The sequence below is a fragment of the Labrus bergylta genome, chromosome 7 (genome assembly GCF_963930695.1).
Source record: "Labrus bergylta chromosome 7, fLabBer1.1, whole genome shotgun sequence".
NCBI lineage: Eukaryota > Metazoa > Chordata > Actinopteri > Labriformes > Labridae > Labrus > Labrus bergylta.
In genome coordinates, this window is record NC_089201.1 from 12,901,827 (window position 1) to 12,920,893 (window position 19,067).

The following is a 19,067-nucleotide window of genomic DNA, read 5'->3' on the forward strand; positions in this document are numbered from 1 at the left end:
GATACTTAAACTACAAAATAACACTTGTGTACTGTATCATAGGATACTTAAACTACAAGATGATAATACTTGTGTACTTCATAGGGTACTTTAACTGCAAGCTGATAATACTTGTGTACTTCATAGGGTACTTTAACTACAAGATGATAATACAAGTGTACTTTATAATAATACTTTACGCACATGCTCAGTACACTTCCAGTAAATAGTCATAAGCCAGTTGGCGTACTATAACAGCAATGGCAGACTCCTGAGTTCAGTTTGTGCTGCTCACTGAACTTTACTCTCTTTGTAGTTTTGGTTTACTTCGGGGTAACAATCCAACCTCATTGTCCGTCCACTGAACGTTCATGTGTCAGCCAAGTTTGTGTGTTTACAAACCTCACCGCTCTGCTGAAGTAAGAGTATGTGAGCATGCTTGTGTTGTTTCACTACAAAGTCACACCGCCACCTACTGGCCTGACATGTACACTACCGTGTTTTTAGTCGTTTTTATGGATCTCTGTGCAGGACGGTTGTTATCAAATGTTGTCTCTTCTTTTTTAAACGGTTCTGTTTCAGTGGCTCGTTCTGGTGTTTATGACCTCAGTCTTTTCTTACTTGGCGTATTTATACATTTTTACTGCTTTCTACTCCCTGATACATCTCGGAGACAATAACTGAACTTTTTAATAACTTTACGTGACAGCTGTAGCTTTAAGCTGCTCTCAAATCTCACATTTAATAATAAATCTGCACTTTTAAGTAGAACCCGACTGATAAATTGTGGCCGTTAATATTAGCATATCGAGTGAGTATCACTATCGGCTAATTTTATCGAAGATATTACGAGATTTATTCACCAGCCAAACAGCATATAATTTGAATTTCATTGTATTACACTAGCAGTTTTCTGTCACCAGCAGAGGGCGCTATATGAATTACAACAAGCACCATCACTCTCCAGAGTGTCGAGCGGTCATGTGCGTACATGCTCAATTACTTTCCAGTAGAGTGACCATCTTGTCTTCGTTATAAATCTTTTCCACAAGTGTTTGATAACTGAGGGATCAATGCAATAAATGTGTATCTATCTCAAAAGATTGAACATCAATCTAAGGAAGATATCGGCCGATTTATCTGTATCAGATTTTTTTCTCTCCCCAACAGGGTTGGAAATTATCCGTCATCTGCCAAATATGTTTTTTTATTTTTTGGGGTGAATTTGCTCAGCTAACCGGTCACGGTGGCTGGTAAATAAAAGTAACTGAACAGAGGGATTTTTAAACACATGCTTTTAAAACAACATATTGATTATCTTGCCTCTCAGTCGAGGTTCATTTGCAGCTACATCAGCTTAATGAGTTAGCCTCTGAGGACATGGCTGCAATGGAAACTCTTACCATCTTCAAAATAATAAATTAAAATAACTAAACTAATATTCTGTGAATGTGCGAGACCAAGAGCATGCAGTACTTTATTTAATCGTTGAAATATCTCCCTTAGTACTTGTATACTGTAAGCCTTGGTTTGAGCTTATACGAGTGACTGGTAAATTTTTGAACCCACCGGTCACAGAGGCAGGCCAAAAAGGCCCACCCTGCTCCCCAATATTGGTATCGATATCGGCCTCAAAACTCCCATATCGATCGGCCCTACTTCAAGATCGGAACTTTTCTCTGTAATCTAACATTTTCTCTGGCTGATTAGGTCGTACGGGGCATACTCAGCTGATCACATAACCGTTCACCAACATCTATATCTGTGTAAGGAAGCAGGAAACCGACTCAGCTGTAGAGTAAAACACAGATCTTTATCTGAAAACTATCTGAAAACACCTGTTCGTCTTCTGTCTTGATCGTGTCGTGATCCTGACGTTTATCTGAGTCAGGTCCACGTTGTTAGAGATCAGTCTGACAGCTCAGAGTCCTGATTCAACAAATACAGATACCAGGATTTAAGTATTTATTCAGAGTTTAAAGACATTAAAGTAGTTTACAGAGAATTAAAAACATTGTTAGGACCACGGGGAGAAATGATCTGCATCGAGTCGGTTTATAAGGAAAATATAACATTTATCAAAGACAGAGAAATCCCTCATTTTAGAGTTGTAACGGAACGTGCCTTTTCGTGCGACCGCCATGACAGACACAACATGTTTATGGTTGCTGTGGAAACAGCAGGTGTTACTAGAAAGGCCGCTGCATAAGGAAGCGTGAGCTTGCTGCATTCAAGGTTCATCAGAAAACATGGACATAACAGCGCTCACATCCCCGTCATGCTCTGATTCTAGGAACATGAAAATCAACTCAAAGAGGTTAAAAAAAAAAAAAAAAAAAGTTGCAAAAAAGTTAATGGGGTTTAAAGCATCACAGAAAGAATAAAATGATGTTTACATTAAAACCATTTATGAAGGTATTTTTAACGGCCTGACATCAGACGCCATGTTTAGAACTTTTGTGTGTTGGATGTGGGCGTTAGAAGCTGGCAGCACTGAATTTTGTGTTGTGAAAGGCCCCGTGTCCACCTAGCGTTTTTTGCCGGGCAGAAAATTGCTGGCTGTGTGCTCGGGATCGCTTACACAACACGTTTGTACTCTGAGAAGAAATGCGCTGCACGTCCGTCCTGTTGCTATAACAGTCTGTTGACAACGGCCGCTGTATGACCAACACTGCTCCGTTATTTTTTACTGAATGTTTTATATTTGAAATCGTTTATTTCCTGATCAGACACGGAGCGAGGAGGATGTGGGTACAAGACACGATCTGTAGGCGGAAAAACTACCAGGATATCAAACATTTGGAAAAGAGCGCCGGTGACGTCAACAGCCCTTTTCTGAACGCTGGAAGCTGAGCTTTTTCTCCAGTCGCCGCCTGCTGCTGAGAACCTTTTACTAAAATAAAGTGAAAAAAGACGCTGGCGCTCAGAGAAACACCAGGTGGACACAGGGCTTAAAGTTTGTGATGGTGCATTGTTTCCACAGGAGGGTTTTGTAATTGTGTGTGTTTGTTGTGTGTTTCAGGGCAGCACAGAGGGGTGGAGTCCAGTCCCACAGCCAGGCGGTGAGTCCTGTGTTATGATTCACTCAAACTTTCACAAAGTTAGTTTAGAGTTAACATTGAAGTTTGATTGTTACGGTAACATGCAAAATAAAGTATCTCACGCTGTACCTGGGCGGTGGTGAGGGGGCGGGGCAGCGTCTGTTTTCTGTAGAAGAAACTGAATGTTCCCCTCAGCTGTTTTCTTGGGTGCTTAGATTAGGCAACAGCAGCTAAGTGGTTTTAATTCTTAAAATTTAACCCTTACACACCCATTCTAAAAAGCCTGTTTTTACAGCCTGGTTCAAAAAACCAAATAGGTCTGATTAGCTCATGTCTCGATCGACACACACTGTACGGGGGGGAATGTTTTGATGACTCATCAGTTTTGATTTAATGAAGGATAAGATTTAGTCACAATAAGGCGTGTAGCTGACCTGATTGACAGGTGGGCGCGGTGTAACGGTTTGTCAGGAGTCTTAAAACCCGCCTCAGCTCCAGCTCTCAGCCTGTTGTTAGGTTGACTGAAAGTTAGACTGAGACAGCATTTCCAGCATGGAGACCGCCATCGATGGGACTCCAGCGCCCCCTGCAGGAACAGACGGGTGACTCACTCAGGCTTCAAACATTCATATTTACAGTCTCTGGTTTCTGAGGATTTTAAGGGCACCCACTTATTCCCCCCCCCACCACACAGCCTGTCAAATGTCTGAATCCCCCCAGATACAGGAGCCAGTTAAGGGTTAATAAAGATCAGCACAGAACTTTATAACTTGATAATTAACGTCATTGTTTGTTATTGTTATGATTGAGAAGCCCCCTGGTGGCAGAAATTACACACTGCACCTTTAAAGTTGTTGAATGAGATGTTTTTTTTTCTCTTTTTCAGCGGCACTTTAATGCTTCAGGTGGATGGTTTTCCTACTGGAGACGGTGTTCAGGTAAACCACATGAATCATTAATAATAATAATAATAATAATGATGATTGTTAATCTGTTTGTTAGCAATGTTCTCTTGGGCAGCAGGGTTGACACTTCCGGTGACCTTGTTTGACCTTGACATGAACGCAGCAGCGTCACACAGGACCTCCTTATATGGCTGTACCTTGCGTTGCTATGACAACAGAAGGGTGCTGCTGGTTACTGTTGAACTGGCTGTTTTAAGACCCTGTGCTTGTGTGTGTGTGTGCAGGCTGATCGATCGGCTGGCAGACTGACTGGATCCATGATGGAATTACAGACGTTACAGGAGGCCCTGAAGGTGGAGATCCAGATCCATCAGGTACTCCTGCACTCTGAGTTATTTAGTGAGGTTAGTTAGAGGAGGTCAGAGCAACAGCAGCACCTGTTAAGTATGAATTCTAACCAGCTCTGCATCGGTCTGTAAACCTTTCTGTGTTCTAAACTCTCTCCATTTTTCAAAAGCATCTCCAATATTGATCCTAGTTTGAACACGTTTCTGCTCGTGGAGTGTTAGGTGGGGGTTATTTCTGTAGTAGATGGACAATTATGAAAACGTGAAACAGACTGTGGATCATCTTAAATTTATTCAGCCATGGTCAGACAACACAGAAACACAACACACATGGCTGACAAAGTGCAGACCATCGCTGACCCATGCTGACCAAGATCTCACAATCATTGACAATCATTGGCAAAGTGGCCATCATGGGCAAAATGGCCAAGTCTTCATCACGCAGTGTGGCTTATAGGAGGCTGCTAGGAGGTACAGCCCATCAGTGGGTACATCACTATAAAACAATAAAGATGACATGACACTGATTTGTATACGTAACAGATGTAGACTCTCTGTCTAGCAAACAGTTGTTGACAACATATGGTTGGCTCCTATTCAAACATAGATCTGCTACAATGTACATGTTTCACCATATAAGGTTACAGCTTCACAGACCCAAAAGTAGAATTACTGTGAGATGGTTGACACAATTTAAAGATATGTCCACAAAATTATCAAGATGAATAAATCCATGAAAATACATACTAACATGGAGCTTATTAGAAACATGCAGAGGCTTTTTAAGTCGGGTACAATCACTTATATCTGAACCAGTTCTCTTGCCCGCTTCCATCACTGCAACACCTGTTGGTTTGACCTGATAACTGCTCTCATATCTGACAAACCGAGGGGCGTCCAAAACGGCCGTGTCGGGTTGCCTTAAAACTGCCTACCTTCTCTGGACCAAACAAATCCAGAGCATTCAGGACCAGAATCTAAAGTTAGAAGGAGGACATACTGGCTGCTGCATTGTTGTCAGAGAAGCCAGCACTTCAACATAGCATGTTTCCTTCATGATGATTTAGAGCTGTTAATACATAAATACATGCAGGTCAGTTAAATGTCTCACTGTGGTTGTAGTTTTCTGCCTTTGACCAGCAGGTGCCTCTGTGATGATTCTGATTTTTGTCTCTTGTGTTCTGCAGAAACTGGTTGCCCAGATGAAGCAGGACCCTCAGGTAAACCATTGTCACGTTTCTGTCACTGCAGAGCCGAGCATCATGTTCATTAAACTTTATTTATAAACTTTATTTATAAAAGCAGAGGAGACAAAGTTCTTCAGCAGTTTAACCTTGGACCGTCTCCTTTCTGTTTTCAGAATGCAGATCTAAAGAAGCAGCTCCACGAACTACAAGCCAAGATCACAGCACTCAGCGAGAAGCAGGTACAGATAACACACACGCCACACGCACACACACAAACACATTCACACACACACATATGCACAGACACACATACTCACGCACGAACAGACACACACACACACACACACACACACACACACATTGTCTCTCAGGTTCACGGTTTATTCTCTGAGAGGTTTTTTTTTTATAATCGTTCCTATTTTATACACTCACCTTACACTCATCACTTCTCACTTGGCGGCTGTGACTCAGTGGTAGAGTCAGTCGTCTCTAACCTGGAAGGTCGAGCGTTCGATCTCCAGCTCCTGCAGCTACATGTCCGATGTGTCCTTGGGCAAGACACTGTACCCCAAGTTGCTCCCGCTGCTTTGTCGGCGGTGTATGAATGGATGACTTAATTCTGATGGACTCTTTACCCAGCAGCCTCTACCATCAGTGTGAATGTGTAGGTGTGACCATCGCCGTGTAGCTGTTCAGTTCTCCTGTTTCATGTTAGAATATTAAAGTTTACGATTCCCACGTCGTCCTGAACGCAGCATTAGAAGGCAACTTTCTTCCCTGCTGTTTCAGAGGGTAGTGATGGATTTAAAGGAGATATTTGTCCTAACCAGTTAAACATGTTTGCTTGTATCGAGACGTCCGCTCAGTTTGTTTAAACCCATCTGTCTTTATTTTTAATGCCTCCTATTTTTATCCGCCTGCGTTTGCTTTCATGTGGCCTCATGAAACACCTTGAACATGCTCCTGAGAGATGATCACAGCCTGAGGAAGAACTGGAGGTAGAATAAGAACGATATGATGATGAACACGGAGGCAGCTGGATTTATGTTTCAAGACAATCACCTGTGCACTTCTCTAACTGTCAGTCTGCGGATGTTTACAACAACACGCTTCAAGGGTGCACTCACACTCAGCCCAGCTGTCCCGTACCGTGTTGAAGCTGGACTCAAAGATTTGGACTGCAGTACCCATTTTAAACACTAGGTGTCAGAGTTACATACCGCTCCTTTAAACCTTTATGAAGTGATGGTGGTAGTTGCTAACGGCTGTCCGTTTATTATCGTGGTTATTGTCCCTGTGGCGTTTCAGTTCCTCTGTCTGGTGACACACAAAGTGTGTGCATATCGAGATTAGAGCAGGTTAAATAAGAAGGACGTGTTTTTTGTGATGTGTGCGGACAGTCTAATCCTGTGTGATAAAACGGCGCCCTGCAGCAGATAGAGAGCGCTGCACGTTATTAACTGCAGGTCAAACTGCTCTCTGAGAGGAGAGCGGGACGCTGCTCTGTCTGCTCGCCTCCTCAGGACGCTGACTGTGTGCTTGCTCCCTCTCTCTCCCCCCTCTCTCTCCTCAGGACCCTGTATGAGTGTGTGCTCGCTCTCTCCCTCTCCCCCCTCCCCCCTCTCTCTCCTCAGGACCCTGTATGAGTGTGTGCTCGCTCTCGCTCTCTCCCCCCTCCCCCCCTCTCTCTCTCCCCTCCTTTCTCTCCTCAGGACCCTGTATGAGTGTGTGCTCGCTCTCTCCCTCTCCCCCCTCTCTCGTCCCCCCCCCCCAGGACCCTGTATGAGTGTGTGACGCTGCATTAACTTCCTGCCTCAGAGTCGGGTGTTACTAGGCAACAGATGGGCTTTATCTTCGCTTGTGAATTCCTTCGTCTGTTCTCGACACAACAATGTGCACTCTGCTTATTTATTTAATTTATTTCTGGGTTAATCAGCTGGAGAAGGAGCCAATCAGAGCACAGATGTCAGGAGTGTGTCAGTTATCGGTTGTCTGTTGAAAGTGAATGGTGTCATGTAGATCCATGTGTGTGAGTGTAGAGAGAGAGTGTAGAGCGAGAGAGAGAGGAGAGAGTAGAGAGAGAGTAGAGAGGAGAGAGAAGAGAGAGAGAGAGAGAGAGAAACAGAAACATCAAAGACTCGGCCTCTTATTTATTTTTTATCATTTTTCCCTGAATGAACATCTTTAAACTCGGCAACATAAAAAAGTTCTAATTGGAAAAAAAAATACACTTGATCTTATGTTTACATATGTTGGTGCTGTACGGTTTTCATGATACCAGACTTTGAAACTTCTCCTCTCTTCTTCTCCTGCAGAAAAAGGTTGTGGAGCAGCTGAGGAAGGAGCTTTTGGTGAAGCAGGAACCAGAGACGAAGCTGCAGCTGCACGTCCAAACTCCTCCAGTAGGTGGCGACATTAAGCCGGCCAACCTGCTGCAGAGCCAGCAGATACCTGGAGGACTGCAGCAGGTGGGACACACTCATCATAAAATCACAGTTTTTAGTACCATAATCATCAGTTAGGTCCTCCCTCCCTCAGTCCCTCCGTCTCATTCGTTCATCTCTCCGTCAACAGACGCTGACGGTCACCCCGGTCCTCACCACGAAGACTCTACCTCTGGTGCTGAAAGCTGCCGCCACGCCAGCCCTACCAGGCTCTGTCCTGCCACAACGCCAGCCCACTGTCGCTATGGTAACCACAGCTATCACCAAACCTGAATTGCAGAACAGCCCCATCAACCTGCAGGTGGCCGGCAAGCTGACCAATCAGAGCTCGGAGCCCGTGCGACTATCCAAGAACGCCATCGTGGTAAGACCCTCCAGTCCCCCCTGCGCGCGCTGTCCGGTCTCTGTCATTACGCTCCTTTAACCTGACAGATTGTGCAGTTTGTATTTTGATCTGTAGAGCCGAGGAGCAGAGCGGGGGTTTTGAAGTCTGCATTCTGAGGTTTTTAAAAAGTGACCCCGCTCCACGTGAAGGGAATGTCTGAGCACACGGACAGAGTGCAATCATGCGGGGGTGTGCGTCAGGCGGGGGGGGGGGCATCAGGCGGGGGTGTGCGTCAGGTGGGGATGTGCATGGTGGCCTTTAGGCAACAGAAGAATCTCTTGATAAAGGAATCATGTCTGTCAAAGAGCAGCACACACACGTTGGAGTAAAAGCAAAGTGTCGGGAAATATGTCAGCGTGACGCCGTGAATAAAAAACACACACAAACATTTACCACACATGATAAAGCCTTTGATCAAAACGAGCGCAACGCGGCGTGCAGCACGGCCATCATTTTGATCTCGAAAACAAAATCGTCATTAAAATTAGATTTATTGTCCAGCACACACACACACACACTGAGCCTTTCCAGCCCCTGACTACGCCCTCTTACAGCAACCTCTCCTCGCCCCTGTAACGCCTCTCTTATGACCATCCAAGCCGGTGTTGTGCGGGGAAACGAACGCCCGCTGAGAATTGCATTCACCTCACGGAGCAGTTTTAAAACAGTAAGTCTTTTTTGAGGTCAGACGAGAATGACCTCGGAAGTGTCCTCGGTAGAAGATGCTGTTTGACTCTGACGTGTCTACAGAGGAACATTAAGGGTCGATGCAAACCGCAGCATTTGACGTGAAGGCGAGGCGTTATGGCGGCGTAAACATGGCGCCTTCACAGCAGTATAAATGAACAGCTGACATGTGAGCAGCACAGATCCACATCTGCTGTGGTTTTGTCTCAGGTGCAGGCCACCGCCACCTCCGCCCAGCCAATCAAAGTTCCTCAGTTTGTCCCTCCTCCTAGACTGACGCCTCGACCCACCTTTCAGCCACAGGTGCGTCCCTGTAAGACCCGCCTCCAAACCCTAACCCCCCCCCCCCCCAGATGTCCAGCAGGGGGCAGCAGTGCACCAAAGCAAGCACTCATGCCTTGCTCCGTGGCACTAAAACATTGTTTGCTGTGTGCTGCCTTTACTCATTCTCTCCTCTCGTTGTTGTTTTTTAATTTTCTGACTGACCTGTGACCGGGAGGTTTCCTGCCTGCGAGTGTGTGTGTGTGTTTACCTTTTGTGCTGAGAGCTTGTCTTCCTGCAGCTTCGTGTTTTTTTGTGTTCCTGGCTGTCGATGTGTTTTTAACCCTTTCAGTGAAACTGATGTTTTTTATCTGTGCTGCGTGACACCACTGGGAGCTCTGACTGCTTCTTTACTTGGGTCACTGCTGGAACGCCATAAATCTGCAGAAATAAAAGGAACTTCCTGTCGCTGTGACATCATTTATCACGCTTATATTCAAACAGAACAGCGGTTCTTCTTCACATTGTTTTTAAAGAATAAAGAGAAAAGAAAACAGATCTGCTTATTTAAGGTCAGCCTGAGCTCAGACCACGTCAGGATGAGTTTATTATCAGCACACACACACGGGGACGGTGGTTAGGGCTGTCCCCTCACAGCGAGGGGGTTCCTGGTTTGAATCCCCGTCCTTCAGGAGCCTCTCTGTGTGGAGTTTGCATGTTCTCCCCGTGCATGTGTGTGTTCTCTCCGGGTACTCCAGCTTCCTCCCACAGTCCAAAGACATACTCATTAGGTTAACTGCTGACTCTTTCCGTTCAGGGTTGTGGGGAGGCTTTAGCCAATCCCAGTTGTCATTTGGCGAGAGAAGGGGTTACACCATGGACTGTTCACCAGCCAATCATGTCAGCCCTGTCATTGGCAGACAACCAGACACACTCACATTCACACCTATGGTCACCAGCGCTACTTGGGGTCGCAGGCGGAAAATTCTGGTAACCCCGGGGTTAGAGGACGAGTAATGGATCAAGGGGTTAAGAGAAATAAAATGTGTAATGGAAGTACAAAATATAACATTGTTTAAAAAGACGACTAATCTCCTCGGGGGAGGTCGTTCCAAGGTCGAGGAGCCCTGACAGCGAATGCTCGGTCGCCTTTAGATTTGAGCCTCGACTTTGGAACGAGCAGCAGGGCGCCACCTGAGGATGTGAGGTCACTAGACAGCTTATAATATGTAGTGGCTGTAAAATCATCCTCACCATTAGACTGGCGGTGTGAGGCAGAGCTCCACAGCGGTGTTACCAGTCAGTGTCCGGTCATTTCCGTGTCCTTTTCTGATTGGCTGTTTTGTTACCAGGTAAGGCCAAAGCTGGCCACACCCACCAACATCCCCATCGCCCCGGCCCCTCCCCCTCCCATGATGGCGGCCCCCCAGCTGCTCCAGAGGCCCGTCATGTTGACCACCAAGCTGACGTCCTCGCTGTCCTCGGCCGCTCCAATCCACCAGGTCCGCATCGTGAACGGACAGCCGTGCAGCAAGACCGGCTCCACGCCGCTGACCGGAATCGTCATCACCACACCCGTCTCCTCTAGCCCCGCACGCCTCGTCAGCCCCGCCCAAGCACCCACACCCACCCCCATCCTGACCCCGACTCCCGCCCAGCCGATCCAGATCAGCAGCCTGAACACTGAGCCCAAGGTAAGAAGAGGCGGTCCTTACAGACAGTAAAAGTTTCCGTCTTCTTATTTGATTCCTCTCGCTGAAGGATTCTCTGCCAGGACGCTACTTTCACGATGTTTGTGACAAAACTTCTTTACTTCTTCTTCTTTAAACTAAACAGGACTGTTAATCAGGAAACCTCACAAAATATTTATGGCCATGAGTGGAAAAAAAACAGAATCAGAATTTTAGTTAGAGCTCTGAATTATGACCAGCGTCCAAACTTAAAGGGATACTTCACCCGTTGAAACATGAATCTGTATTGACATTGGGTCATATATGTAGTAGAATTGTGAAATAAATTTTGAAGTTGGTGCCTTCTAGGCCGTGAAAAGGCAGAAAGTGTCTTTTTGCCTCATGTGGATGAAAGACACCAAATCCCGGAATGCACAGCACCGCAGGCCACTCCCACTAAGGTCTTCTAGTTCAGAATCAGAAATACTTTATTAATCCCAGAGGGAAATTCGATCGATACGGTTTCTCCAAAATAAACAATATAGCAGTAGAAATATAGTAATAAAAACATTTACAGACATATTTATTTATTTATTTATGTATCTTCAGTGGTCGAAAATATGAGGAACTAGCGTTGTAGTTTCACCCTGCTAACCGCAACAGCAGTGACGCAAAAATCGTCATTTTGCGTCACTGGAAGCTCCTTTTCAGACTTAGAAATACAAAGATTTCCTATCTCAGGGGAAAATGAGGGCGTGAAAATGTAGCGTGTTTGATGTAGCTGCAGCTCCTCTCACGGAGCATCTCAGGGCGCTGAAACACGCCAACATACATTGCTTCATACACACCAGAACAGCAGCCACACCGTGCAGCAGTTCACTTTTAGTGCCACAGAAGACCGTTGATCTGTGACCCGTACGGTCCGAGTCGGGAACACTGAAAAGGTCATAGGTGTAGCGGGGAGAAAAGGTCATGAAGATCTTTAAAAGTAATCAGTAAAACCAACAGGGAGCGGTGCTGTAGAGACGCTGGAACAGGGACGTGGTTCTGGTTCTGGTTAAAAGCGTTCCGACCGGTCTGGACTCGGTCTGTCTGTTTTCTGGCTCGGGCCGGGGAAAATGCCATTACATGTATCGAGGTGTGAGGAGATAAAAAGTAGTTAGATCGTCTCTGTTTAAACAAAAGTTCAAACAGATCGATGTTAGGAATATTTCTGAGACGAGTGGTTTCTTTGACCTGCTGAGCGTCTGCTGTCCTGCTCAATGATTGGACGAGCTCATTCATTAGTTTGATCTCTGACTGACGGCTGTGGTTGTGGTCTCCTCTCAGCAGACTGTTAAATCAGGAGGAGCTGAGCAGAAGGCCGTCGTCTGCCTCCCCTCCTCCTCCACTCCCCCGCTGTCTCCTCCTGCTCCTCCTCCCAGACCCAAGGAGAACCCAGAGGTACAGCAGCCTCATGATGCCTGACACACGACCTCCGACCTCCTCGATATTAAAATTGTTTTTTTCTTCTCCCCCTCAGAAACTTGCCTTCATGGTGTCTCTGGGCCTCGTTACACACGACCACTTAGAAGGTGAGTGATTGGTTCGAGCTCTCTGATCTTCTAGATGTCCTGAGTCTGCTGCAGCGCTCGAAGTTTCTGTGTTTTTGTTGCAGAGATCCAGAGCAAACGACAGGAGAGGAAGAGGAGAACGACGGCCAACCCGGTGTACAGCGGCGCCGTGTTTGAACCGGAGGTAAACAAACAACTCTCACCGACACTTTGAGTAACAATCGAGCCTGTCACTTTTGGGATTGAAAGTTTTAATATGTTTCAGAGTGTCTGAAAGGATCGGTACAGAGATCGACCTTTTCTTACGGAGGAAGATGATTTATTAACCACAGACAGCTGTGACATCACGCTCTACAAACACGCCACACTACATTCAGACAGATTTGACCTCCCAGGTCTCAGGAGGCTACGCTCTACAGCTGACTCCATCGGTCAGAGGGGCGTCCTGGAGTCGGGGAATCCCCCCGTGGTTCTGCTCACTTGTGTATGCCTCAGCCTCAGTGACGCTGGGCGACCGCGCTGAAATCCGGCCCTTTCTGTGCGTGTAAACGTGCAGAGTGACCTCTGCTAATTAATGGTTTGTTTTTCTTTGTCTTGTGTTTCAGAGGAAAAAGAGCGCAGTGAGTTACCTGAACAGCCCTCTGCACCAGGGGACCAGGAAGAGAGGTCCGTATGAAATACTGACGCACAGGTCACTGACCAGACTCACCTGGCAGAGACGCAGTTAGACAGGTGCTGCAGCATAGGCTCAGCTTTAAATCACTGTTTAAAGTTCAGTAGAGACAGACACTAATGTGTACTAATAACCTGCTGTAACACAAGCTCTCCTGCTCCTCCTCCTCCTCCTCCTCCTCCTGCTGCTGTTTCCTGTCGCTTCTCTCAGGTTTAATGTCTAAATCCAGATTTAACCTGAATCCAGCTCAGCGGTTTGAGGTTTCAGATCAGGCTGCTCCTGTTAGTCCTGCAGGTGTTTAACTTTGCTCTCGCTCACTTAGAGAGACGGAGAGACAGACACTTTGATCACCTCCAGCCTCGCAGTAGAAGGAAACTCTTGTGCTCCAGCCGCTCCGTAATGGAGGTCGTTGCTCTCCAAGTCTAGCTTTTAAAAAATCTGTGCCTGTACTGTTTGACTCTGACCCTTTCAGATGGGACGCGGTGTGCTCTGCGTGCTGTTGTGAAGAACGTTCATCGTCTGTGTTGCTCTGTGCGAGAGCGTCTCTGCTGAGCTGAACACGGTGCAAGGTCTCGTTTGCCGCTGTTGCGCGCTGTGCTTACCGTAAAATCTGGAATATAAGTCGCACCGGTATATAAGACGCACCCTGTTTTGAAGGTCTCTTTGAGAGAAAAAAAACTTTAAACTGTTTTCCTGCGTGACGATTTTCATTTACATTGTGTTCAGCGATGTCTACAACGTGCAGTTTCTGTGCAGCTGTGTCGCTCTTTTAGTTCCGTCTGTTTTCACCTTCGGGAGTTTGCGCCCCTACTAGCTACAGTACGGTAGTTGAGCTCTCAGCGTGCTGCAGGGAAAGTTGGCAGAGGCACAGACTCCTAGCTTACAGACTCCTCTGGTCTTTAACTTATAGAGGACTCTTTCAATCAAAAGATCACTCCACAAGGTTTATTTACGGAACAATATACCATTGTTTCTGTAAATGCATGATTATGACCTCGTGAGGAAGAAAAGGTGTGGAAAAAGTCGCGCAGCCAGCCTGGTCTGTGTCGCCGTCTTTCCCAGCACAGCGTGCACTCAGCTTTCAATACACAATGAATGGGGATGGGTTTTTCATCACATCAGGTCGCAGTTAGTGGCTGCTGCACCCGCTGTAATGAAGGCGCGTGTTTTCAGTATTTTATACTTTATAGTGTTTAAGTATTTTATACTGAAACACGGTCGCACCAGTGTATAAGACGCAGCCAACTTTTAAGACGAAAAAATAGGTATTAAAAGTGCGGCTTATACACCGGATTTTACAGTAAGTTAAAAATGTCAAAAACTTGGGCACAGCGCTCCGTGACATCACCTCTGCGCGTCCAATAGGAGAGAAGATCAGATCACAATAAATGCTCTCGTTCAAAAACGTACTGGGACATCGGAGAGAGAGCTCGTGTGTGTCGTGTTCATGAAGCTGTCGTTATAGAGTTGCAGCTCCTGGACGAGTCTAAACTATCCCATTTCCTGGCGTGGTCTGATGATGTCATGAAGCCATGCCCTCTTCTTCTTCACTGCTCGTCTCCTCAGCAGGAGAAAGGTCAGAGCTTTCTACTTGTTGGACATATTCAAACATATTCTGTGTCCAAAAAGCATCTATCGTTTTGGTCACATTCTGCTCTGCGCCCTACTGCGCAGCGAGCGTAGCGTGCACCGCGTCCTCTCTGAAAGGCCCGGGAGGAAGACGAAGTCGTCCAAACGTTAAAGTGATTGGTGTGCTCCAGAACTGTCTTTGGATTCTTCCTGAGAGGAGGAGACCAGCTCCATGTTTCAGATACTGAACGAGTGAAACTCTCAGCTGAGTCGAGATCTAAACATTCATCAGAGGAAGAATCGTTCAGTTTCATTTTATTCATTCTTTGTTTTTAAGAGTGATCGAATCAGCCTGAGCTGGAACGTTCCTTCATGTTATTTTTAAGTGGAGTAACATCTGGATAGGATGTTAACATCTGGTTAAACCTTCACACCTGCTCTCTCAGGAGAATAAAGAAATAAATTAGAATATGTAAACTAAAAAAGAGAAAATCAGGATACGTGGACAGATGAATAGCAGAAGGAATATATGAATAAGTGAAACGAAGCATCTCTCAGGGCATCTGCAGATCCTTTAAAATCCACAGGTAGACTGACCACAGGCTACCTGAGTGTGAAACGTGATTATTAGGTGTGTGTGTGTGTGTGTGTGTGTGTGTGTGTGTGTGTGTGTGTGTGTGTGTGTGTGTGTGTGTGTGTGTGTGTGTGTGTGTGTGTGTGTGTGTGTGTGTGTGTGTGTGTGTGTGTGTGTGTGTGTGTGTGTGTGTGTGTGTGTGTGTGTGTGTGTGTGTGTGTGTGTGTGTGTGTGTGTGTGTGTGTGTGTGTGTGTGTGTGTGTGTGTGTGTGTGTGTGTGTGTGTGTGTGTGTGTGTGTGTGTGTGTGTGTGTGTGTGTGTGTGTGTGTGTGAGATACATGACAGGAAACAATGCCATCATAACAACGAGCTCCACCAATCAGAGAAGTTACTGTGACTCTCTGATCGTGGGTAGTGTAGTTCTTTTCCCCGACATCATGACTAAACCGTGCGGTTCTTTCACACTCGGGTAGCTCGAGGTCAGTCTACCTGTAGATGGTTATGACATCATTGCTGACATCTGGAGAAAATGAACCTCACTGTTGAGCCCCATGGTCCTGCCTGGAACTTGTTGTTGTTGAAAGGAATTCTGGGAACTGTAGGCGATCCCAGGATGCAGCAGCGCTTTAACCTTCACAACGTTTCTCTTATTTGTTTTAATTATTTGAGTGACGGATCATAAAAGGAGCCGATGGCAGAGAGAGGAACTTTATCAAACTTTATTCTTTGAAATGTTGAAGACGAGAACAGAACGACTTTTTATCAACGTAACCACAACTCCAGGGAACAACTTGACCGACTCTAATGACCTCGCTCTTTAAAAACACTAACACTGACTGTTAGCCGCTTCCATGTAACCGTCTGTTGACTCCTTCAGGACGTTTAACACTTTACTACTCACCACAAAGCTTTCTGTGACATAATGAAGCGTGTGTAACTTGCAGTGTCAGATTTTATCGCCTCAGGAGCCTGAAGACACTTTTTGAATTGACCTCAGTGGTGTCAGCAGGTCGTAGGTCGACCTGCACAGGTGAGCGAGGTGTGTTAAACTCTGGGTGTGTTAAACTCTGACACTGATCCATGTGTAGACTGCAGTAGGTTGTGGTAGTGCTCGGCTGCAGCTTGCATGGAGCCAGTCTCCTGCACTAACACTGCTGTCTGTGCTTCTGACTCCTCCTCTTCCTCCTCTTCCTCCCTTACCGCTCCCCCGTCTCACGCTAGCCAACGAAGACTCCCTTTCCAAGGTATGTCATACAGACTGTTTGTTTTTGCTTTCTTCCCCCCTCTCCATCTTTCTTTTTTTCTTTGTTTTCCGTCTTTGTTGTCTGTCTCATTTCACCCAGGTCGCCCACCCAAATACAGCAGCGTCCCGGAGCTGGGCAGCCTCACCCCGACCTCCCCCTCCAGCCCCGTCCATCCCCTCCCCCTGCCCAGCCCCAGCTCTGGGGATGTAAGTAACGATGGGGGAGACGGTGACAGTGCAGAGGGTTGGAAGCCCCGTCACACACACTCCTATTGGCCCAGTAGCTCTGACAATCATCACACCCTGAGACCTCCACCAACACGTCCATTAGTTTGTCTCCATGTGATAATCATCAGCCATCACTTGATTTTTACTTTGATTCAGCCTTACAAAGTGAACAGCATCCATTAATTATAACTCTCAGTGGCTCACAGGGGCAAGCGTGCTGCGACGGCCTTACAGGTGTTTGTGAGGAGAAACAGGCTGCACGTTTAGAAAACTCAAAGGGTGAATCAAAAAAATGTGCTGCAGGAGAAAACTCGGTTCAATTAAGACGGACAAAATGCTTCAACAGTAAACTTTACGGTGGCCTTCTCCATGTTCCTCTAACACTTATATAACGTGTCTGTCTACAAACCCCTCGATGAGAGAAATAGTTTGTGGATGTGGCGCATCCTAACCGCTAAGCCATCTGCGCCCCCGTGAAATCTATTTTGTGTTCTGTGAAATGTTTTTGCACTTGACCTTCAGGGCCACCGTACACCATGCTGCAAATGAACGACACATGCAGAGATAGAAAAAAGAAACAAATGCAACAGAAAAAATTCTGCTATAGGAGAACTCCGAGCCTGCAGGGGGCGTTGAGTGACACTCTCAGGCCACCTCCTTAAATGTTGACTTTGCAGTGTTTGTGAATTTGCATCAGGTTTGCTGTTGATGAATTTGTTTCTGTGGCACATTTTTTCATTTTCAGCGCGGTGCTTTTTTTTTTTTTTTTTTTTGTTTGTCTAAAGACGAATACGACAGCTGATATGTGCTGAAACAGAACCTCCATTTCAGAGCGCTTCTCACCCGCGCTCATTGTTGCTAGGTTACAAAAGTTTTAACTTCTGCTTCCCTCATTATTGTCTGTTAGGTGAGTTTTAGCTCTGTGTGCTTAATATTTACTTTACTAGCTAATCTTTGAAAAAGACGAGTCAGATTAAGTTTCTCCTCCGCCACTGTTGTTGACAATATCAGAAGTCCCGCCCCTTCTTGATTTTGATTGGTCGGTCAGGGAGAAGTGACATTGACGAACATGGCAAACTACCAAAAGTTGAGTTTCAGCTGAGAGCGCCGTGAGTGCAGCGAGGTCAAACAGCGGACACTGAGCGCTGAAAACGCTGAGCTGCAGCTTTCATTCAAACATGCACATGTCCCGGCGCAGTAATGGCGGCTTATCAACTTCCCTCTTTCCCCCCGGATCCGTTGACTGTTTCGTCGCAGCCCTTTTCTCCTTCTTGAACCGTCTTGTCGCTGCAGCACGTTTGCCCTCTTATAATAACCACGACTCAGAACACATTCTAACTCCAGATATCAGCTCTACTGTGGGCTCAGATTAACACACCATGTCCATTAGAACCAAACCAGCTGTGAACTAAACAGAACCCCATCACGGTTCCTCCCCCCCCGCCTCGCCTCTCCTCAGATGGTTGGTGGGGCTCAGTTGGGCAGGGAAACTGATTGGTCCAATTCTTCCTCACAGGGAGACATCCATGAGGATTTCTGCACTGTGTGCAGACGCAGTGGCCAGTTGCTCATGTGCGACACGTGTTCTCGTGTTTATCACCTGGACTGCCTGGATCCACCCCTGAAAACCATTCCTAAAGGCATGTGGATCTGTCCAAAATGTCAAGATCAGGTAACCGCAGCAGCCGAGACTGATTCTGAGTCAGGGGGAAAGGGGGTACCGCAGTCCAGAGAGGGTCCGTTAGCGGGGCCGGTAGCTTTACTTGACTGTAAATCTGTCCTGAACTTTTAAGACTGTTCAATCCTTTGTAAGCATAAACATGATGCAGTATTGTTTTTTTGTGCTTCTGTCTCATTCATTATGTCAGCACATACCTGCATCTCACATCCATCCACTTCATTGCCTGTCCCTTTTTCAGCCTCACACATAGCGTGGCGCTAAGTTGATCTCCTTTAAATCTTTATTTCTGAGTCTCCGCCTTTATGACAACTCTGAGCTTCTGTCCCCAGATCCTGAAAAAAGAAGAAGCCATTCCCTGGCCCGGTACTCTGGCTATCGTTCATTCCTACATCGCTTACAAAGAAGGTGACGTCAGGTTTTTTTTGTTCTATTAGAAACATCAAGCAGTTCAACAACGAGAGATTAACTTTGTTCACTCTACTGCAGCTAAAGAAGAGGAGAAACTGAAACTGATGAAATGGAGTTCAGAACTGAAGCTGGAGCGAGAGCAGTTGGAGCAGAGAGTCAAACTGCTCAGTAACTCCATAACGGTAAAAAAACATGAAACACATTTCTCCATGGAAGTGACCCTGCTTTAAGG

General features: G+C 46.3%; 1 protein-coding gene across 4 annotated transcripts in view; it reads left to right on the forward strand.

The window, feature by feature from the left end:
- phf21ab (PHD finger protein 21Ab) overlaps positions 1-19,067 on the forward strand; it is a 30,516-nt gene that overhangs the window by 3,212 nt on the left and 8,237 nt on the right. Inside the window, exons 2-18 of one of the 4 annotated variants that reach the window (XM_065956786.1) lie at positions 3,002-3,041; positions 3,907-3,958; positions 4,210-4,299; positions 5,460-5,492; positions 5,633-5,698; positions 7,775-7,927; positions 8,034-8,267; positions 9,186-9,278; positions 10,589-10,930; positions 12,236-12,349; positions 12,429-12,480; positions 12,564-12,643; positions 13,065-13,125; positions 16,619-16,725; positions 18,263-18,418; positions 18,757-18,832; positions 18,914-19,017. In XM_065956786.1, the coding sequence (XP_065812858.1) occupies positions 3,917-3,958; positions 4,210-4,299; positions 5,460-5,492; positions 5,633-5,698; positions 7,775-7,927; positions 8,034-8,267; positions 9,186-9,278; positions 10,589-10,930; positions 12,236-12,349; positions 12,429-12,480; positions 12,564-12,643; positions 13,065-13,125; positions 16,619-16,725; positions 18,263-18,418; positions 18,757-18,832; positions 18,914-19,017 (1,803 nt within the window). In that variant the 5' untranslated portion in view covers positions 3,002-3,041; positions 3,907-3,916. Of the gene's footprint in view, positions 1-3,001; positions 3,042-3,906; positions 3,959-4,209; positions 4,300-5,459; positions 5,493-5,632; positions 5,699-7,774; positions 7,928-8,033; positions 8,268-9,185; positions 9,279-10,588; positions 10,931-12,235; positions 12,350-12,428; positions 12,481-12,563; positions 12,644-13,064; positions 13,126-16,496; positions 16,520-16,618; positions 16,726-18,262; positions 18,419-18,756; positions 18,833-18,913; positions 19,018-19,067 lie in introns of those variants that run through there. The other 3 variants (XM_065956788.1, XM_065956787.1, XM_020648863.3) reach the window with 3 other exon arrangements.